Source organism: Phalacrocorax carbo, chromosome 1, assembly GCF_963921805.1.
Source record: "Phalacrocorax carbo chromosome 1, bPhaCar2.1, whole genome shotgun sequence".
Taxonomy (NCBI): domain Eukaryota; kingdom Metazoa; phylum Chordata; class Aves; order Suliformes; family Phalacrocoracidae; genus Phalacrocorax; species Phalacrocorax carbo.
Window position 1 is genome coordinate 86,049,834 of NC_087513.1, and position 22,219 is coordinate 86,072,052.

At 50.3% G+C, this 22,219-nt stretch overlaps 2 protein-coding genes across 3 annotated transcripts; both read right to left on the reverse strand.

Moving 5' to 3' along the window:
• Positions 1 to 3,924: 3,924 nt before the first annotated feature.
• On the reverse strand, positions 3,925 to 6,826 carry TPI1 (triosephosphate isomerase 1). The gene is made up of 7 exons (XM_064464441.1): positions 6,650 to 6,826; positions 5,678 to 5,801; positions 5,516 to 5,600; positions 5,253 to 5,385; positions 4,951 to 5,036; positions 4,756 to 4,843; positions 3,925 to 4,499 (listed from the first exon to the last, which is right to left on the reverse strand). Exons 1-7 carry the CDS (start codon positions 6,759 to 6,761, stop codon positions 4,381 to 4,383), a joined length of 747 nt encoding a protein of 248 aa, XP_064320511.1. The 5' UTR covers positions 6,762 to 6,826; the 3' UTR covers positions 3,925 to 4,380.
• A 211-nt stretch (positions 6,827 to 7,037) lies between these two features.
• Positions 7,038 to 22,131, reverse strand: USP5 (ubiquitin specific peptidase 5). Of its 2 annotated transcripts, none has more exons than XM_064464285.1 (20): positions 21,972 to 22,131; positions 20,389 to 20,514; positions 20,026 to 20,092; positions 16,996 to 17,129; positions 16,546 to 16,691; positions 16,059 to 16,243; positions 15,368 to 15,462; positions 14,637 to 14,830; positions 14,403 to 14,474; positions 13,065 to 13,146; positions 12,751 to 12,876; positions 12,163 to 12,316; positions 11,592 to 11,766; positions 10,136 to 10,224; positions 9,805 to 9,927; positions 9,082 to 9,225; positions 8,778 to 8,923; positions 8,538 to 8,691; positions 7,804 to 7,888; positions 7,038 to 7,642 (listed from the first exon to the last, which is right to left on the reverse strand). In XM_064464285.1, exons 1-20 carry the CDS (start codon positions 22,077 to 22,079, stop codon positions 7,549 to 7,551), a joined length of 2,499 nt encoding a protein of 832 aa, XP_064320355.1. In that variant the 5' UTR covers positions 22,080 to 22,131; the 3' UTR covers positions 7,038 to 7,548. The 2 variants fall into 2 exon arrangements, with proteins under 2 accessions (XP_064320355.1, XP_064320349.1); XM_064464279.1 differs by having other exon boundaries at positions 9,736 to 9,927.
• Positions 22,132 to 22,219: the final 88 nt, after the last annotated feature.

The following is a 22,219-nucleotide window of genomic DNA, read 5'->3' on the forward strand; positions in this document are numbered from 1 at the left end:
CACTGACCACTTGTGTTAGTTTGCTGCTCTGACTGCAGTAGCTTCCCATTTTTGGTATTAAATTCCACGTGGACATCTCAAAAGCACGTCTCTCCTTCACCAGAAGGACTTTGTGATGTTACTGTACCTTCCCAAGTGCTCCTGGCCCTTCCTAGCTGGGTAGCAGCCGCAATTATTAGTATATCCAAAGAATTGAAGGATAATTTCAGTGGGAAGGGACAACTGGACGTTGTCCTGTCGACTCCCTGGCTCAAATTGAGGCCAGCTTCAAAGTTAAGTCAGGCTGCACAGGGTGGCGGTCACTCAGGTGGTGAATATCTCTGAGGAAAGACATTCCCTCTGGGAAAGGTTTAATTAACACATTGAGCAGAATTAGGCTCAGGCTCTGCATGAAACCTTCCGTGACATGATCTGCCGGATGCCAGGAAGCGGCTTTTGGAGTACGGTGCCCCAACCTGTTGCAAGCAACGCTGCTTCAGCCCCTCTCTTCCAGGCTGGGGAGCCAGGGAGGGCTGAGGCTGCCAGTGCCCAGCAGATGCCATCAGTGCTGGCCCAGCTTTGGCAGCCCTGGGCATGTGGGTGGCTGTGACCTCATCGGCTGCCAAGCAGAGCCAGGTGTTTACTGGCCAGGAATGCTGCTCAGAGCTGCTGGCCACCAGTGTTTTGCAGTTAGTACCAAAAGTTAGTACCAAAGTCCAAGGCCCTGCTCCCTTTCCTTCCAGTGCACTTTGCTCCTTCGCAGCCCCTGGACAGTGTCAGTGTTAGATAAGCTGGTCCAAGCTGAGCTGGACACACAACCATCAGACATGAGTCTCACTCTCTCACAACATGTGTGCCAGCCATCACCGCTCCTGCAAACCACCCCTCTGTGCTCAGGGCTGCACGGCAAGCTGCTGCCCATGTCCCCTGCCTCATCCCGCTTTACTCACCAGCACTGACCTCTTCTCCTGTGGTACACTCTCTCCATTTGAATTCACTTTCTGGTCCTCAACCTGCATATGATGTGGTTTTCCACTACATCCCCCGCAAAAAAACCTCTCTACACATAAAGCACTCTAGCTCCTCCTGCCTTTGCTTTCCAAGGTTTTAAGGAGCCCTTCAGCAAATCAGTGCTGAAGGAAAAGTGACAACATGCTTTTCTTCCTGTCCCTTGTTCCTTTATGCTGAAGAACAGACTGGTAGAAGTCATGTATGCCTCTAGGCACATTTTATATGGTCTTGCGACAGGAACATGTGGCTCGATTGCTTTGTTTCTAGATGACCACAGAACTTACAAGAAACAAGAGAAATTATACACGGAATCCCAAACCTTTAAAAGAGAGAAATTTTATGTAGGTTTTATATTAAAAAAAAAAATTCCCAAACCTAACTACACTGATCATTAAGGAGGTTGTGTGACAAAAGCTTGTCTGCACACCCACAAAGGAGCACAGGCAGATGACAGCAGGAGGGGGAGCCCAAACAGCACTCCACCAGGCTGCTCCCAGGCCCACACCAGGAGCCACCAGCCCACCAAAGGCCCATCTCCACACACCCTGAGGAGCACAGGGGCACGATGGTGGGTGGGAACCCAAATTAAGGACTCAGAGGAAGGGACACCTGGTTGGGACCCCTTCCAGGGCTGTCCAGGGGAGCCTCAGAGCACCTTTAGGGCTTGGGGGGTCGCTGTGTTCAGGGGTGTGGGACACATGACAGGGAAGAGTGGGGATTGCACAAGACTCATTTAGGCCATGTTTAGGGCAGGAACCAAAGGCAGGAAAAGGAGGGATCTAGGTGATTTGTAGAAGAGCAAGTGTGGTAAAACAGAGGAATATGACAATAAAAGGGCCAGTTGCATGTAAGTGGTTTGTTATGGTTTGTCTGGCTGTGCCCTGTGCCTGATCAGTGCAGCCCATCCCATCTTCTCATTAAACTCCGTTCACACTTTGCCCTGGGTGAGGGACTCTCATTGCCACATGCAGGGGGTGTGTGTGCGGTCTGGCTGTCAGCAGCTGGGCTGGGACTTAAGGCCCTTGTGCCTGAGCAAGGGTGTGGGAGCAGTGAGGATGCAGCCAACGATGGGCCAGGAGGGGGTTGTGAGAGAGGAGCCAGCTGCCTGGGGGACATGGGGAGTCCTGGCAGCTGCCAAAGAGGCTGGAGGTCCTTGGGGGGCCAGAGCACCACAGGGGAAGCTGGCTACTGGAGGATCAGGGGGACTGGTGAGACTGGGATTGAGTGGCAGCTACTGGGCAGGCTGCCTGAGCCCAGCTGCTGGAGGAAGCCACACTGTACATATGTCTATATATGTATATATATATAAAAATACACACACATATATATGCATGCTCACTAGCATGCCTCCATCCTGTTCAGCCAGAGGAGGGAGTGGGATGAGGCTGCTGGTGCTGTGTTCGTGTGAGTGCTCTGTATGGCTGGCCTTATCTTCATGGTTAGCTGTGTATTTGCGTGGTGCATATCTATGTGTGCGTACCGCAGGAATACAAGCTCAGCCTGGCTAGTGGTTGGAGCTGAAGACATGGAGCTGCAGCAGCTTCCCTCAGGCTGTCACATCTGTCACAATGCATTTTTCCCCAACAACAACCTGTTTAATATCCAACCGCTGCAATCTGCAGCAAGTATCTGGCACTATTTCCACTCCACAGAGCTGTGGTCCTGCCAGAAAGCAGACAAAAAGAAGAAAAACAAGGTCTGGCATTCCTGCCAATGCAAAAATTATTTTCCATTAGTTTATATCTCAGTAAACAAATGCTTTCATGCCTCTGTATTCTCCTCAAAGCAGCAAGATCAATGCTCAGTTCCCATCTGGTTTTCTTCTATGTAGGTCACTCTCCTGGGCTCTTGCCTAGCTCTGTGCACAGGGCTGGGCAGCACCAGGAACCACCAGTGACATGGGCAGCCCATGACTGATCCCGGTGAGTGATCCTGGCTACCTGCTCCCAGCAGCCTTCACCACAGTCACCACTGCTCTGGTCATACTGACCCCAATGCCCTGAGGCACCAAACTAGGGTCATGCCCCAGAAGCCCCTCAGAAACTCTTATTCTGGTTGTAGAAACCACATAGTTTTCAGGTTTTTTTTTTTTTTTTTTTTTTGCCTTTGAAGCATCCTCCTCTCCACATCACTCTGCACACACTGAAAGCCAGCAGCTGTCAGCTCTGTGCTGCAGCCAGGCTCTGCCTTCTCAGGCCACAACTGCAGACCAGAAACATGAAATAGAAGAGGACCTCTCAGATGTGCATGAACAGACTGAGTGACCCTTTGCATGTCTGCTCCATACCAGAGCACTGCCCGTAGGCTACCAAGGACATACTGTCCCAGAGCTAAGCTACTTGTAAGGCATTTCTTTTCTTCTTACCCTTAGTACTACCTAAAAATCCTCTACCTGGTGCAGCAGCTGGGATGTAACAGCTAGTCTTGCTTTCTCACCCATCAACACAGGGCTGCAAGCAGGCAGCAAGCACAGCCTCAGCACATGGCCTAAAAGCCTTCCTTGCAAAGTAGGGAGCTGCTCTGCTCTACATTTAATGAGCAGTAAAGTCCACAGTCCACCAGTCCTCACAGCCAGAGTAGGGATGAGTGCATTACCAAGCCTGCCTGGAAAGATCAGCTCACTAATGGGCCAGCCAGGTGCTCCAGCAGCTACTGGAATAGAGACACACATGGAAAAGATGCATACAAATCACCATGGGCCCAAAGAAAAGCTGTAACATGACAGAAGCAAGATGCTCAGGGCATGCTGGGGGTGAAACCTATGATAGCAAGACATAAGTTGAACCTGCAGTGCCTACTGGGGCAACAGCAGGCCCTCAAAGAAAAGCCCAGAAAACCTACACTACCCTCTCTGCAACCAACTACCTCCAGAAGTAGTAAAATCTGTACACTGCTTGTCCCCAGCTGCTTTCTGAATGAGATCCAGGACACACCTTTGCTTTTTCTTTTTTCCATTTATTGTTCAGTACAGGACACAGGTGAGGTAAGACATCTCACAAGGGTCTAAGCTGATGGGCTCCTTGCTGATGAAGCTGAAGGATGCAAAAGACTAGTTCCTTTTTCCTTCCCCCAGCACCAGTGGCCCTCTCTCCCTGCAGTGCTGCAGAGAAAGGGGGAGGCACCAGCCAGGTTGACTGTGGGCTCTTACAGGTCAACAGGCCACCAAGGATTTTGCCAATTCAGAGAGGAGGCTGTCAAGACTCTGCTGAGACAGGCTCCTGCTACAGGACTCCAACATGGTGGTGGGGGTTAGCAGCACAGCTAGAACAATGACTGTGGAGGGGAGAAGCCTCAGAGGAGGCCTCTGTACTGAGACATGTGCAATGGAAGGTCCCTTCTTGCTTCCATTTCTTGCTCTTACCCACAAGGGACTGCTCCTCACAGGCTGCTTCAGTGTTTGGCATTGATAATATCCACAAACTCTGGCTTGAGAGAAGCTCCACCAACAAGGAAGCCATCCACATCATGCTGAGAGGCCAGCTCCTTACAGTTGCTGCCAGTGACCGAACCTAAGGAGGGAGCAGTATTTTAAGGTCAGATGTGGCCAGCTCTAGGAAAAGGGGCCAGGGCAGAAAGCTAAGATGAGCCACATCTTACTCTGCAGAAAGTAAAACAGCCTCCCATTTACTGAAACAAGATAATAGGTGGTTCGTCATGCTCTGACAACCTCAGGTTTCCTCATCAGCAGAGAATGTTTTATAGCTGCAGCAACAAGCAGATAAACTAACTGCTTCCTACACCATAAGTGGCTTCAATTTCATTTACCTCCATAGATGATCCTAGTTGACTGAGCAACAGCATCAGACACGTGGCTTTTCAGCCACCCCCTCAGCTTCTCATGAACTTCCTGAGCCTGCAACAGAGCATAATTGGAAGGATCTTTAGAGAAAGACTTCAAGATGATATCAAGTGGGAAGGGTCAGCTGACCATTTAGTCAGCCACCTTTCCCCTGCTCATACCTGCTGAGGAGTTGCAGTTTTACCAGTTCCAATAGCCCAAACTGGCTCATAGGCAAGAACCACTTTACTCCAGTCCTTCACATTATCTGGGGAGGAGAGAGAAGGTAAAACTAAGCACGGTACCCCGTGCTGGGAAGGGTAGAGCTGGAAAGGTTTCTGGAACACGCAGGCCTTTTATTAACATGATCATTACTGCATGTGGACATTTGCAGCAACGTATCTGTGAGCCTTAAAAGGAAGGCCAAAATGGCCATTTCTCAAGTGTTCAAAGCAGAAGAAAAGCATCCATTTTCTTCTCTTACCAGCAATGGCCTTTGTCTGCTCAAAAACCACCTTCTCTGTTATGCCAGCTTCTCTCTCATCCAGCTTCTCTCCAATGCAGGCAATGACTCCAAGGCCCTCAGCAAGAGCATGAGCCACCTTCTGCCCAATCAACTGGGAATGGAAAAGAAACAAGTTAACTGATAGTCAGACCTACTCCTGTAGTCGTATTTTAACTGTTCATCCCTCCAGCCTTTGCAAGCACACCTGAGCTGGACCATCTCTCCATCCCAGGGACACTCACCTCATCAGACTCTCCAAAAACATGTCTTCGCTCAGAGTGGCCCAGGATCACCCACGCAGCTCCAATATCTTTGATCATTGCTGGGCTGGGAAGAAAGGAGATTACTCACACCTCTGGAGGAAATTCATGTCCCAGAGGCTTTACTCTTCTCTGTGGGCTCACCTGATCTCTCCTGTGAAAGCACCTTTTGGTACCTTGTAACAGTTCTGTGCTGCAACTCCGATCTTTGCATCAAGCTTCTGACGAGCAAAGTCAAGGTAGATGGAGGGGGCTCCACAAACCACCTCTGGAAGGCAAAGAAGGTGGTTACCCTTGAGACAGGCAACAGGCAGAAACTGTGCCCAGCCACAAACCCAAAGGCCCAAGAGATCATCCCTCTCCCCTCCCGCACTCCTGGGAGGGCTCAGCCTGCCTGCCCTCGCTGACATTTGGGGGACCCTCTGTGCAGCAGTAAAGTCCCCGCTATCTGATGACTCAACAGCAGGGAGGAAGCTCTTTCCAGGGGACAGACAGGTGATACCAGGGGATGGCCAGGCCCCTCACCTGGTTCACACGGGTCCCTTGGACAGGGCGCAGCTGAGGCACCGGGTGGGAGTCCTGCCCTGCTACCCGGGCCGGGGGAGTGGGCAGCACCAGGTTATGCCTGGGGCTGCAACCGGGTAGGGTGGCGGGGCAGGCCTCGCAGCCTGCACCGGCAGCGCCGCTTCAGGTGTCCTCGGCTGCAACACGGAGCTCCACACTCCCGGTCCCGGCCGGGAGACGGAAATGGGAGCGGCCGGGGCAGGGTACCGGCAAGGGCGAGGCCGAGGCGCGGGGCCCGGGAAGTCGGGCGACCGGATGCCTCGGCGGCGGGGGCACTGGGCCGCCCGCTGCCGGTGGTAGAGGCCTCCTCCCGGGTCCCGCCGCCCGGGGGTGCAGCCAGAGGCGACCCGGGTGGCGGCCCGCACGTGTCCGCCGGGCCCGCAGCCCCGGATCCGGTTTCGCGGGTATATTTAGCTCCGCCGCCGCCGGGTTATATTTAGGCCCCCGCCGCCCTCTGACATTTGCTGCTTCCCCACCCGGGACCGGGCCTCGGGCCCCGCCGGGCCGCGAGGCGCCGCGCGGGACGTGCGCTACGTGCGGCCGCGCCCTCACCGGTGTCGGCGGAGAGCTTGGCCCCGTTCAGCGTCTGGATGAGCTCGCCCAGGCTCTTCTTGTCGCCGTTCATCTTCCAGTTACCCCCCACGAAGAACTTCCTGGGCGCCATGACGAGAGCGGGCCGGGGCCGGTACCGGAGGAGAAGCGAAGGTCAGCGGCAGCGGCGCGGGCGGATACCGGCGCCCGCTTTTATCGCCCGGCAGCGCCTCAGAGCTCCGCCCCGCGCTGGCCTCTCCCCCCTCTGGCCCCGCCCTGCGCCCCCGTGCGGCCGGGCGCGGAGGGGGCCCGGGGCGCGGAGGGGAGCCTGCCGCACCGTCAGCGCCCACCCACCACGACCACTCGTGTTCCAGGGCCCCAGCAATGCAGAGGGCAGGCAGAAACCAGCGGGGGAGTATTTCGACTTTTATTTTGTCCCTCGTGTATTTTGGCATGTAAAGGGCACACAAGGGGGGTGTGCTGCTCACCGCCCGCCCCGCACCCGCCCCAACAGGGCAGGCGGGAGGGGGGGGAGGGAGGGACCCCCCATACACAAGCCACACATACACACAATCCCCCTCCTCCCCTTCCGGTCAGCAAGGAGGTGGCATCATCCCACCAAGCAGCAAAGCACTAGGGCTGTGTGTCACACCGGGGTGGGGACAGTGAGGACATTTCCTATAGAAAGATATTCCCACCCCTCCCCGGACCCCCTTCGCTCATGTCCACAGGGGGCTCCAGCCCCCAGTCTATTTATTCAGAGAACTCTTGTCTCCCCACGTGTCTCCACAGAGAGGCCACAAAGGGACGAGTAGGGAAAGAGAAGCAAGGGAGAGAAGGACCCCACTCTCATCCTCACTGCCCCCCCCTCCCCCGCCTTCAGCCCACTCTCCCCCCACCGCACATGGCAAGACGATGTTCTAGCTGGGAATCCGCTGATAGAAGTAGATGTAGCCCAGGTCCTTGGGGGGCTTCTCAGAAGCACAGACTTTCTGGTCGTTGTAGATCACCCACCTGCAACATGGAGAAGGGGAGCTCAGGGACACCTTTCTGCAGCTAAGATACAACTTGATTCCCCTTGCCTGCTCTCATCCCCAACCCCCCAACACCTCTTGCAGTACAGTGATTTAAAGCTGTACATCAGACTCCCCTTACACTGTGAAAATCCCTCTTACCTGCCCTCTTTCTTGATGTGACAAACATAGTGTCCACACATAGTTGAAGTGCCCATGTGGCTGATGAAGGCAAACAGCTGGTATTCTTGAGAGAAGGGAAGAGAGGACTGATCAGAGAAAGGAAGGCATCTTACCCCGAAACACCCTGTGCAAGACCCTCTCTAGAAAAGAATCCCTGAAGGAAGCTCTGCTGCATAATTTAGAAATGGGTCCTCATCAAGCATGACTGCAAGGATTTGGTCTAAAGGCCAAATGTGCAGGTAAAACAGGAGATGGCAACTGCTATTTAGTCTTCCCTCTTCCAACAGTTTATTTGGCCCATGGGTGCTGGGTGTGTAACGGCAGAGATCCCCCCTCCCAACAGCACCCAGCAGCCTTGCAGCACTGGCACCGATTCTGCACAGAGACAGGAACCTGTTTTTTCAATGGGAGCCTAAGGAACAGAAAAGCCTCCCAGGACAACTGGGAAAAAGCAGCAGAGCCATTCCTGTCTTTCACTTGATGATGCTTCCTCTGCCTCTCTCTTACTGGCTTCCAGGTAATCCTGGGCCTGAAGGGTCTAGACCCTACTCTGCCATCACTCTCCTGGTCCTCCCTGATTCTACCTCAACAGCCAGACCAGCTCTGTGGCAGCTGCTGCTGCTGCTAAAACTGTGGTACTGCATGGATGAGGGAGGATAAAGCCATGTTGAGTTTGCACCCTAAAATCCACATTCCTACTGCTTGGAACTCACTTCCAGGCCCGTCGCGCACTTTAGGACCCACAGGGACAGATTCAGAGATGGACTCAGCTGCCGAGCGCCCCTCTGAGATATCCATAGCAGCTTCTGCATCAAGGTCATCAATGTGACTAAAGATCCAATCTACGGCACGCTCCAGACTGTTGCTCTGGAAGGAAGAAGAGAAGACACTGAACTTGGTAATGCCTGTTCCTGAGAATATCCTTTCACTTGGACATCACCCATGCCTCTCACCGTCGCTCTAAGTGCTTTCATAGCCTGCTCCCGGGAGAAGCCCATGGAGACAATGGTGGCCACACTGTCTTCTGAAGGAGGGTCTGGGCAGGCAATAGTTGACCCTGGCCCACTGGATCCAGGGAGAACTAACGGGTTAGCAAAGTCTGCAGCAGAAAACAGAATGCAGCTCTGAGCAGCCAGATCTCTCTGGAAGAGATACAGCCTGAGGTCCCAACTACTTCAGTTTTCCACTGCAGCAGTGGGACAGGAAGTATGATGGCCCAGATGCAATAAGCTTCACCATGGCCATGTGGTCTCATACCTGGATCATCCATATGTGACATGACCCAGTTCATGGCAGCCTCAACCCCACTGTTCCCTGTGTAATACACGGCTTTGCGGCAGGCATCCATGGGAAAGCCCATCTCCACTAGCTGGATAATCACTGACTCATCCAACATGGGTGCTGTGGGAAGACAGATATTAGAGCCACCCACTCCCACCCAGCCCCGCCTGCTCTGTTTTCTAGTGTCACACAGCCCCCCATGCCACCATTTCCTGGCTTCGTTTCGCTCAAGTTCTGACTCTCTGCTCTTCTCATCCTTTGCTACCTTTCTTCTTCAGAAGCACAGTCTCACACCCAGGCACCCCAGGGAACAAAAGGATTCAACTTATGAACTCAGGAACACTGGCTCTTCCCTACACTCCAAACCCTACCTCCCACTGCACTTTGTGAAAATAAAATACCTCTGCCCCCTCTAAATGCACCAGACATGTCATCTCCCCCCCTTCCACAGAACAGGAATCAACAAATGCCCTTGCATAACACCCTTGCATAACAGGCGTGCAAGGGAGGCAGCCAGCATTCACTGACAGAGGAACAGGGAAAGTCTGAGCAGGTGGAAACCGCTAGCACGGGAGACGAGACAAGGAGAGCAAGGAAATGAGGCATCAGGAAGAGAGAAGAATCACTAACATGTCGGAGAGGAGAAGTGAGGGGAGCAGAAGGAGTCGTCGTCCTCGTTGCCATAGAACCCCAGGCTACCTTTGGGCTCATCTGGTGTCACCAGTGGGGGTGCGATGTCTGGCATTTCTTCTTCTCCATCTTGCAGCCCTGTTCCCTGCAGTGCAGAGATATCCAGCTCCTCTGGCATTTCAATGGAGACATCTGCAAGATACAGTCTTGCTCAGCCTCCCCACAGGGGCAGAAACAAAGGACTCGGTTGGGAGATCTAGAAGGGTAAGTCCCTGGGGATGCAATACACTACAGTCTGCAGCTCCTTTCAGGGTAGTTACTTTCCTCTTTGTAGTAATGACCACTATACCCATACATGACTCCCAATACCTATATGCTCGGTATTTCTCATCCTTCTTACCAAGCTTTTTGGGCACCCAGTCCAGACCAAAAGTGAATTTCTTGATCTGGATCACCAGATAATCCGGGAAAGAGGCGAACCGTGTTGTTCTGAAAGAGATACATAACACTTTTAAATACTTTGGCAGCAATGATTGAGGGCACCTAGTTGATTCAAGAAAACAGTGAGTAGGGCGGAGGCATGTCTTAAGGGGGGATACACATATCTATGCAGCTCTCCTATGTTGAGCTTAAAGCTCCTCAAACACAGAACCATTTCTAAAGCAAATGCTCTGACAAGATGAGACAGAATGCAACGTAGACAAATTCTTGGGGGATGAGGAAAAATAGTACATGTTCTCTACCTTGCAATCATGTATTTTACAAGCCTCCCCTATTTTAGTATTTTAATTAGAATTCTAACCCTTAAGGAACGTAGAGGAAATAACATCTTTTATTAGACCAACAGATACAGCTGCAGGAACTGAGAAGCTTTCAAGGACAAGAGCACTTCTTCAGATACAAAGCAGAAGCAGTGAATTTTAAGCTAACTGAATTTGACTGAGCATTATTTAGTTAGATATTTTGAGAGAGAGGGTGTCTGGAATTTATGAAACAGAGGGGAATGTTTGTGAAGAGAGAAGCAGTAATAAGAGAGACAGATTCTTATTATCAAGAGATAATTGTAACATGCCGTAAAATTAATTTAAGCAATGGTATATATTCTATGCTAATTCTTACAAAGTGTTTGAACACAATTCATGACTTAAAAGCAAAACAAAATGTTACTTTTCAATGTGATCACGCTACTGACTGTTCGTTTATAGTAGCTATTCCTTAATAACAGAATATTTGTTAGAAACGCACTTCCAGTTCTTTGAGGACTACTCCTTCATTGCAGAAGAACAGTCAGTAGCATCACAGCAGGAAGCTGCTTAAGCTTGTAATCTTCTCACCACACCTTTGCACTGTCACATGTGCTACAGGAAGTGAGATAAATTAAAGCTGTTTTTAAAAACTTGCTATTAGCATTAAAGTTAGCATTCTTCAAAATAACTCATGCATCTGTTAGACTTGGTGTATTGCTCAAACTTTGCTAGCTAAAAATTTCCTTCAAAGAAATTCTAGAGACCATGCAAGACCAGTGTTGCCATACTGTCAGTACTGGTTTTAAAGCTAGATTTTGAATTTACAGTAAAAGCTGCTAGCTTCCTGGAATATCACTGAATTTTCATAGCCCCTCAGCAATTGAAATCTGATAGTAAGGATTTCACTAGCACTGTTGTTCTGCCCACTTTAATCCCTTGGGGGCAATCACTGGCAGACTGGTTCCCCCACTGCTTCAATGTTCCTCAGGCCTGGGGTGTGGAGAACTACAAAGCTTTGGTAACGCTTCTTTCCCAAGCAACTAAAAGAAGTCCCCAGAGATGCAGCTATCGCCAGTTTGTTACAGCCTGGCTGGTAACACACACACTCACTTGAGAGCCACAGACTTGGCCTGCAAGGCTGTGCTCCAGAAATCATCCACTTGCTCTGGAGCTCCGTAGGCCTCTAGGCAGGAGCTGAAAGGCACCTTGGCTCGCACCAACTCAGGCAGTGGCTGCTTCTCCTCCTCTGCCTGCCGCTTCTTCTCCTCATATTCCAGTAGTTCATCTAGAAAATAAAGCAGAGGAGTCAAGGACCACCTCTAGATACCTACAAAGCAACTGGTGCAAGCTACACCCAGAGGCAGAACAGGCCTATAGACACACGCCATCAAGAATGGAGCACAAAGTAGACAATGTCTGCCAGAGTGCTGTTCTGATACTGCAGTCCTGTTTCGCTGTTGAATCACAGCCCACCTTGTGGTGTTGGAGGGAAAGGTTCTAGAGGGACATCACTGTGTCACACAGCCCAGTCCAACAAAAGTAGGTAAAGGATCGATCTGGCTTCAGAAGTGGCAAAGCCAGTCCTTGAAGAAGTCTCTTTCACATTTAAGCTGTTCTGTAATAAAAGTACAATATCTAAACATAATGTTTGCTGCTGTTCTGGCCTTGGCACATTACTGACCTTTGTTGAGTGCAGCATCCATGGGCACGGGCAGCTGCATGATATAGTCCACACGCTGGGTATATTTCACCTTTTCTGTGGCGAGGCACTTCAGCTTCTCCTCCACCAGAAAACGGAAGACCTCATTAGGGTTCTCCGAGCTGCGGCAGTTCCTCTGAAGAAGGAGATTAGAAGGATAGATGGAACATCAGAATGGCAGAAATAAATATCTGCCGTAGCAGCAGTTCCGCACAGGACATGGCTAAAAAGTATTCATTTCTGTACCCAGACCACTGGAAAAGACAGCAAAGAGTAAACTAGAGCCAACTTGTGTACCCCAGGAACCCATGCCATTCCTGCTCCTAAAGACAATTTGCATCTCCAGCTGTGCCATTCCCAAAAGAGATTCCTCTAAGGAATCAGCCCTGAAAACATGGCCAAGCATCTCTCCTTCTCTGCTCCTGCAGGTGCTAGCTGGCCCACTTCCTTGTGTTCTCTCCCTCTCTCTGCTCCGACTGTCAGCTTCTCACTCCCACTCCTCACGCCCTGCTGTGGGGAGAAAACAAAGCTGGGCTTTTCCATGATTTGACAGGTATACTCAACCATTACCTCCACCATGTTAATGAAGTGCAGAAAGAATTCCTGGGCATCCTGCTGTCGGTTAGTGGAAAATTCTGGGTGGCCCTTTCCAATGAGGGACTTAAACATGCGCGGAGCAATGCCGTTTTGCATACCCTGCAAATAACAAGGTGAAATAGGAAGGTGGTCATAATTTGCTAAGCATGTGTCCTGGCACGTAGCACTCTACGCTTAGCCATGCTTTTCTTCAGGTGACAGGGCCCTGGAACAATGTCTTCAGAAAGGGTTCTCTCCCCATCCCCATTTAACACACACATCAGGACAATGTGGTATCCAAGCCTCACCTTCTGATCAGGCTGCTGTTCCCCATCTCCAGAAGCTGGCTTTGAGTACTCCCCAGAAAGCAGTCCATGGCCCAGTTTAGCTCTGGAATGATGAAGTCACTGTTAGCATCAAAAGTTTCTGCAATCCCTCATACTCCAGGAGCCACATCAACCCATCCAACTTTAACACTGCCATGGTCTGTCAATCTCACAGACATCAGCCTTCTCTGCTGCACCAGCCAAGATCATCTTAGCTTGGTCTGCTCTCTGGTCCCATGAGACATCATTGACTTGAAAGTTACTAGGCTTTCTGGGCACTGATCTCAACCATTGCTTATACAGTGGGGAGAACATACAGGAACAGCTTCCTTTTCTCCACAGAAGGGCAGCTGGTGCTGAGCCATCCAGCAGCTGCGCAACAGCCAAACTAGGCTGCAGCCTGACGTGGGTAAAGTAGCAGTGTATCTAATTGACTGTTCAGAAGACAACAGGACAAAGTGAAATTGTCTGAGCCAGAAATAGCATTGCTGTGAGCAGACAGATCACATTTTACCAGGGGAAAGATCAAGAATAACTGCATGAGACACTTAATGGACAACAGTAACGTTCATGGATTTCCTCCTGTGCTCAGACTCTCCTACTATTCCACTTCACTCCAGTCCCTCCCTTTGCCCAGGCAAAAGTCCTTCTGGCTGTCTCAGCTTAATCCCCTCCTCAGTGAATGCCTCACCCCAGGCTGTCCAAATTTAGAATCCTCCCTTACCGCTGAACTCCCTTCCATAAATGCCACCCTTCCATTCCTCCACCCCAAACCTCCATATACTGCTTTGCTGTTTTGGAGCAGATGTAGCTCAGAATTCATGTATTTAAAATGCAACACCCTCCCCAACCTTGTGTTCCTTCTTCTGCTATTGCTTGCATAATACCTCTTGCAGCAAGTATCCTTAAGCATATATAAATTATCCACTGGGAATAAAGTTGCCGAAATCTTTGTATTTCTTTGCTCTTAGCCATCTCCCTCCACTGCAGAGTGCAAGGACCTTTTGCTGTTATGTAGATAGAATATGCCTACCAGAAATCCCCCCGTGGTAACAGATGGTACTGCGTTCCCACATAATACATTTAAGAGCCTCTCATGAACACTGAGGTGCACTCTGTCCTCTCAATCTAGGGCATTCAGCTGAACTTTCTTGGCTTAGATCCTTATTGATCACTGAGGATCAGTGTCTCTGGTGATGGACACAGAAACAGAGAGGCAAGGCTTGAGGGAGAAACCTGCAGCAAAGCACACTGTAGCAGCGCAGAGGGGACGCACCCAGGCAGCCTCAGCTTTCCTTCTCTCACCAAAACTCTACGTACACTTGTGTGCTGAAGTCCTGTGTGGGGTCCGAAGGTGCACTTTGGAATATCTTCTCCAGCTTGTCCACATACCTGCAAAGCAAAATGGAGCAATCTAAGGGACATAGGGGTTCATCTAGCAAAGACACAGTTCTGAGCCTGATTACTGTAACAGAAGCTCCCAGCTCTAGGAGTCCTTTGTACTGATCCCAGGGGATCCCAGGCTAATGGAAAGGAGTGATTAAGCTCACTTACTTTCTCTGGAAGTCTGGGATACTGAACAGCACCTGCATCACTGAATTGAGGTAGCAACTGTTGCCCAGGTTACGGATACCAGTGTACCCAGGCCCATAGAGGGGCTTGAGCTGCACACCAGACTCCTGGATGAGCTCCCACTCCCCAATGCGCTGGTTCATGTCTATTTCCAGTTCTGTCATTGTCTTGTCTGTCTGTGGAGGGAAAGAACAGGAAAAACCCTCAAAGAAGACTCAAGGGAACATCAGAGGTGTGAAAAGTGTATAGAAACAGAGTCAAATCCATTCTGTTTTATTAAATTAGAAGAGGAGGAAGATACAAGAATTGTTTCTAAATTGTATCTAAATACCTGGGACAGAAAGAGGAATGCTAAGAAACACGGGAGAAATCTGAACCATCCCCTGTACAGGGGCATGGAAATCACACACCAGCACTGAATCTAGGGAACAAAGCTCAGTGCCTGGGAACCTCCCTGTCCACAGTACTGATACAGAACCCCAAGGAAATAAAACTGAGGGACAGGAAAGAAAGCCAAAAAAAAAAAAAAAAAGCAATGAAAGAAGAGAGGCAGATGACACAACTCTCTGCCTGACAAAAGTCAGGGTTTCTTGACAAGGCATGGGTTCTGCATAGCCACAGAAAGCTGGGGTCCAGCTAAGACACCTCAGAGTTGCTTCTCTCCTGCTCTGGGCCTATGGCGGATAAGGCCCCAACCCTCCCTCCCCCCTCACCTTCTGCATCTTGAGCATGTCAATCCCAAAGTGAGCAAGGTGCTCTGCCAGGTTGGGATCCAACACCATGTCATCCTCATCGTAGGAGTAGACATCTATGCAGGAACACAGAGGAGAGAATTATTATAATTCTCACTCCTGTGATCTAACATTCACTGCTGGATGAAGAGAACAGAGTTGCTCTGAACTGGGAGTTTTGACAAACTGAGTAGTTGGGGTTTCTCTCCTTTCTCAGGAGAGTAGCATGACAAGACAGAATATTGAAGTTCCTCCAAAGACGTGACAAGACAAACAACTTTGTCATTGATCAAGGTACAGAGGTACACGTAATTCTGGAGTGAGGAAAGTGGGTTACTGTGCCATATACTCTCTACCCAGGCATGGCACACAAAATTCTTTGACAAATATCCCACCACAGCATATAAGTCAGCAGCCTGGATAACTACTCTAAAACTCTCCAAATTCCAAGGGAGGGGAGGAGGAAGGCAAGGTTTTATCAGCTGGTTCTTTGCCTGCCACGAGAAGCAGGTCAGAGTGGGAAAGTTCGTGATAGGATGACACTGAATGTTCCAGGTCATAAGATGGTCAACACCAGCCTAATTCCTGGAAATCCCCCCGGACTTCCCTTGTCAGAAACCGCAGTCAGAGTGGTGCCTGGCATCTATAAGCCTCACAGGATCCCCCTTCTCACCAGCCCCATCAGGAGTAATTGTTCCCAGTTTCACAGCCAGTGGGTAGCCAGTTTCCCGATAATGCTCAACCGCATGATTGTTGCCACCACTGCCATCAAAATAGCGCCGACCACAGAGGATGGCTCCATCGGTCATGTTCAGCCACAGGTTCTCCCTCATGTCACACTTGCTGCACTTCCAGCCACTATGGACAAGGAACAGAGAAAAAGAGATTAGGGTGAAAACCTTTGGGTTCTACCTCCCAAGCCCTCTCCATTACTGCCTGCTGACCATAGTATAAGCAATCTCATTCCTCTTTTACTTCAGAGCACTGGGCATCCTGAAATACCTTGGTTTGCTACTTCCCCTGAATTTACTATGACAAGGCACACTCAGAGACTCACAAAAAGAGTCTCATCTGCTGCTGCAGTCCAGGTCAGGAGAAGAAATTGATGGGGGTGGGTCTGGGATACAGAGCAACACAGCTAGTTTCAGTATTATGCTCACCATGGTGGGATGCGGACATCATTCTGAAGTTGGTGCAGGGAAAAAGCGTGTTTGGATACACGCCGAACCTCCCCATCCCAAGCCTGCACCTCCTGCTTCCGTGAGGCTGAATCTGCTGTCAGGATGGCCTCAACTGCACTGGCAATCTGGAATTAGGACATCAGGAAAAAAAAATGAAGGGCACAAGGAGGGAAGCTTCCAGTATGACAACACTCCACATTTAGGCTCAGATTGGCAAGTTAGTTGTGCCAGGGCAGCATTCAGGAGCCTCAGTCACAAGCCAGGGCTTCGTAATATAAAGCACTGTGCAAGTGTAGAAGAACCCTGCTTACTCCAAGCTGAGACTTCACAGCAGCTCTGCAGGATCCCTTTTACAGGACAGCAGTTCCTTCTCTGTAATGGTGTGTTTCCTCCTTACCAAGAGAACACAGAGCCTCCACCCAAACATACCCTGTCTCTGACCATGTCTGGTAGTCCCTCCAGTCCATCACGAGGAATATCCAAATGCTCTGGGAAAATTACTATTTTTACATCTTCGTCATATTCAAATTTTTCCTCTGTGATGTCAAATCCACCTTCTACACCTATAGGAAGAAAAAATATTGCAGTAATAGGTAAAACTAAATGTCTTCCGAGGTCTCTTTGCCCATAGCTTACATGGAATAAGGCACCATGACTAAGGCAAAGCTCTAGATCAACGATCCACAATCTTTCTTCTATTTCTGGATCCCAAAGTTTCTGCTGGAGGTGTGGACTTCACAGGAGCAAATACAAGCCTAGGAACAATAGGTTTGCTTTTACCAGCTCTTTTGACGGATGCTTAGAAGGAATCTCCAGACCCTGACTACAACCAGAAAAAAAGACCCGCTCTAGAGAGACAGTTGTCAGAACAGAGCCGTGACAAAGCACTGCTGTTCATCCTTCACAGTACCTCCAAGATGATGAATGGAGATGTGCATGAAGAGTTCATGTTCTAACCCTGTTCAAAGGTCTAGCCTACCAGCATCTTTAAGAAGCCTGGCTCTGCTTCTTGCCTCTTCCAGGAAGGAGAGTTCAGAGTCCTGAGCTTAAGCAAGGAGGACCAGCTCCTCTGGAACCAGAACATCCAGAATTACATAAAAAGTCTTAGGAAAGGTATAGTGCTAGTAGTTTCTCATGCCTACCTAGCCATGTTTTCCAGAGGTTGCAAGAGAAATGGGAGTTCCATACATAACAGGTTATTTGCCAGTTGTCAAGAGTCATGATGGATGGTCACTAAAAAGTAACATTTGCAGTGGAGGGAACAGTTTCCGATTTATACAGGTACTCAGGAAAAAACCTTGGCCTTTCCTGTTCTCCAAGTGTTGATTGACACCTTACATCCCAGAAGGAAACAGGCAGAAGACACACTGCTTACTAGCAGCCTTAACCCCCTATGTTTTTTTTAACTGAATCTCCTTTATTTCTTTAAAAATGGCATGCTATGACTGCAACAGGTCTCTGAAGATCTGTTGCTACAACAAATCTCTGAAAGGAATACGACTTTTTGCTGTTTAATGCCTCAGCCTTAAGAATCCTGTGTATGACACAGTTCTGATAACCATTACTGCATTTAGTTAAAACACTGACAAAAACAACACGGTTCCCACAATATCTCTTGCAACTCTCCCCTCAAATACCACATTTTTGACTATGCACAAACTGCCATGTATGAATACAGATGCCACAAGCCTGAGTGATTTTAGAAATACGTTAAAACTGTCACCAGCACCATGCAACAACATACCCAGATAATCCTCTTCTGTGCCTCTTCAGCACATCCCAGAGAGATCTCTTGTCATCACTTCACAGAGTAAAGCAATACAAAATCCCTCAGGGTATCACAAAACTCCTGAACTCTAAACACACTAAAACAGATTGCTGAGGTCCCTGAGGGCGGTTATGTGAACCTTTTGAGGCTCCAGATGAGGAAGAGGGTCTTTAGCCAGCAGACTGCCTCCTAGCCCCTTCCCCCTGACACAGAGCCAACTACTTGACATGAGTTACACTGCCTCCCTCTTCACTTTTGTATCTAAGCACCATAAACTCCAAAAGTTGTTCAACCAACATGCAGGCATAGGAGGCAAACAATATAGATTTTTCTTCCCAAGGAGAGGGAAGCTGAGGTACAGACAGATCAAGGGCTACATTTTGCAGCCAATGACATTTTGCTCCTAAATCTTTCTAGTACTTAAAAAAAACAAACTCCCATGTCAGGATTAGCTAAACCACCATAGTTTAGCTAAAAAAGAGGGGAAAAAAATCTTTCCTGGCTTTAAGATCACTGCCTCACAGGGCTAATACTTTTTTTTTATTCTCTCCTGCTTCATTCACACCACTAAGCTGTTATCACAGGCAGCTATTTGCTGACCCAGCGACAACACTTGTCTCAAGACCTGTGTGGAACCGAGGATGTAAAAATAACTCATACTGCAAACTGGGCAGAATAGTCATATACACAAAAGCACTGGCTATCTGAAGAAATGTAGGTTCTAGTCTCAGTTTTGCTAGAAGTGACCTCTGGGGCTCCATTCATCTCACCATAAAAACAGGGAGCAGCTGAAAGTCCTAATGTTGGTGTTTGTTGTGGCAGCAGTGGAGTCACCAGGCGTCTGCTACACCATGGCACAGCCAGGGAAAAAGTGAGCAAAAAGGAAGATGTGCATGGTCCAGCTTCTGGATTTCCCTCTAGTGGCCAGCTTCCAGCAAGCCAAGAACCTGTTACTGCTAAAAAAATGTTCCTATCCTCTGCTTTATGGATCTCCAGAATGGTTCAGAAATTACTAGCTGAGACTGCTCCAAATAAGCAGCACCTTCACCGATTGCCATGACAGCCTTTACAGTCGGTGCAAGAGAGTAACAGAACACCAACCCTGTTCTTCCAAAAAAAGGGGCTTGTTTTTAATATTTTAACATTCACATGTATTTCCTCCAGTATCAGCCTTGTATTTCAAAGTAGTATTGAGCCAAAAGTGTAAAAACAGCATTTACCAGTAATTTACCAGTAATTTCTTCCCCATATATATATCTAGTTCAATTTCTGAGAAGTTTAAAAATGTTTTTCTATCAGGAACTTCAAACTTACTTTTCAGACCTACACATTTTATCAGACTTATGTGAACCCCACACTGGATGCATTCATATAAAGCAACAGCCCCACACTGGTTATACGCACACCACGCTGATCAGGCATACAGAGTTAAGAGAGGATGCAAAGCATATTTATCTACAGAAAAGATGGTGCAACTCTGAACACAGAGCAAAACTACCACCTCAACAGCTGTTTTACAGTAAACGCCCACCTAAGAGACACTAGAAAACATGAAGCTCAAATTCCATTGGGGATACTACCTTCAACTAACCCAGAAGAAGAAAGGCAAAAGAGATGTGCCACGAACGCAGGCGCTCCAGAGGACTAGTCCAAAACAACAAGGACGATACAGTACACAAGTGCTTTCTTACCAATAGCCAAGCGAGTTGGTTTCTTTCTTGGGGGATCCCCAGCACTGGAGTTGGTGTCTTCTTCCTTCTGTTGCATTGAGAAGAAATAGGGAAATAGAGTTAGAGGGACAGGCAAGCTGTGGTAAGCCTTAAGGATTGAAATGAAGTTACTCTGGAAACAGAAAAAGGCCAAGCAGAAATAGTGTGGGCAATCCATACAACAATTCCACATAAGCAGAGCTGAAGAAACGGTGTACCTTGATTCACCCAGAAAAACATCAGTTGTATTTGAGGAGAGAAAACTCTGTATCTGACTGAATACAGAGGCATAGCCCAGCTCTCAATTTCAGAACAAGTGTGATTGTATGTATTTTTATTTTTTACCGGTTTACGTGTTCTTTTGAGGTGCAGGTAGACCCGCTGTCCTGTTTTCTGATAGTGCTTTTCCACATACTGCTTCCCAAAGCCCAGGAACGTGTTCATGCAGATATACAAGCCACCATCTGACTCCTGGAAGGAAAGAGATAAAAACTAAAGGGAGGTGGTAAAGAATGCTGTTCTAACTGCTAGGATATGCAGAGGCTTACCTCTAGGAACACTATTAATTAAATCATGGCTACAGCTCATTCCTACGTATGTAGCCACTTAGTAGCTAGTCAGAAATAAGATGGCAAGCCCCACCCTGGCTGCCCCAGAAGAACAGGTACTCCCGTCAAGATGTATTTGCCTGTTCATTTATGGCAGGATGCTACCAAATCAGGAAACCCTGAGCTTCCCCAGAAGCTTCTCTCAGAAAAGGCCACAGTTCACATGTTCGGAACACATCACAATCATTACCAACGAAACTGTGGCACCCTATCCGAAAGCATAATTCCCAGCACCATAGGGAACTCTGCCAAACTACAGCATGAGGAAGGTTAGCAGACCACTGTTTATATTTGCTGCTGCTTTCAAAACCTTGTGAGTAGCTCTGGAACGGATACAGAGTAAGTCCTCCCCATCCCACAAGCACCTGGGAAGCAGCACACTCATTCAGCAGAGATACCCTTTCTAAATCGGAGAAGTGAGGGACCCAAATATAAGATGCTGGAAGATAGGAAAACCAATAAGAAGCCTCAGCCTGCTTCCCAACATTAAGCAGCTAGCACCGAGTCAGAGCAGGGAGCGCATCGACAGGCACCACGGCAGGGCTCAGGAAGGGACAGAGGAGGAAGGCTGCTGTGTGCTGCCTCCTCGAAGGGCTCATATCTTCCAGCCGCAGCCCGTGACTCCTGGTGGGCGGGGGCGCGGCCCGGCCGGTCGCCCGTAAAAGAAGCCGAGGGGGGCACCTCGCCCTCCCGCCGCCTCGACCTCCCCAGGCCCGCCTCGGTCGGGCGGGGGCAGGGAGGGAGGGAGGGAGGGAGGAGCAGGGATGCCGGCAGGGTGGAGACGGCCGGAGAAGGGACCACTGCCATCTTAATGACACAGCACCGACTCGCCCCTCGCCCGCCGGGCCGGGCGACGAGGCCGGAGGGGCAGCTCGGGCCCGGGCAGGGCGGGACCCCCGGTCCGCCCCCCGCCACCACGGGGCGCGCCCAGCATGCCCACGCAGGACTGCAAGCCCCGTTGTGCCCCTGCAGCGGGGATGGGTGAGGTTGGGGGGGGGCACCAGCTCCCCAGCCGCCCCCCTGGGCCGCGCCGCCGCCGAACGGGGCGACGGACTGGCCCACGCCCGCTCCGGCCCCAGAACTACAGCCCCCAGTACGCCGGCGGCGTGAGGGGCGCGGCGGGGCGCGGGGCACGCCGGGTGCTGTAGTCCCCGAGGGCCCGGTTCTCCAGCAGGCCGCGGGGCCGCTCCCGCCGCTGCGGAACCACAAGTCCCATGGCGCCCCGCGCGGGCGGCGCCCCGGCGGGCGGGCGGGCCGGGAGCAGGCCGGGGCGGGGGGCGGCCCGGCTGGGCGGGCGGGCCGGCCGCGGGGCGCGCTTACCGGCGTGTCAAAGGAAAAGGCGCACTCGTCCTTGTGGACCCGGTCGCCGGCCTTGGGCACCCGGATGGACGGCAACACCGACAGCAGCGCCTCGCTAAGCTCCGCCATGACAGCGGCTCACTGCGGCACCGCCCGCGGCCCCACCCCGACCAATCAGAGACCGGCGTGGTCTGACGGACTCCGGCCAATCCGCGCCGGCAGCGAGGCTAAGGGCCGAGCCCGCAGCACCGCCCTGACAGTTCGCCCAA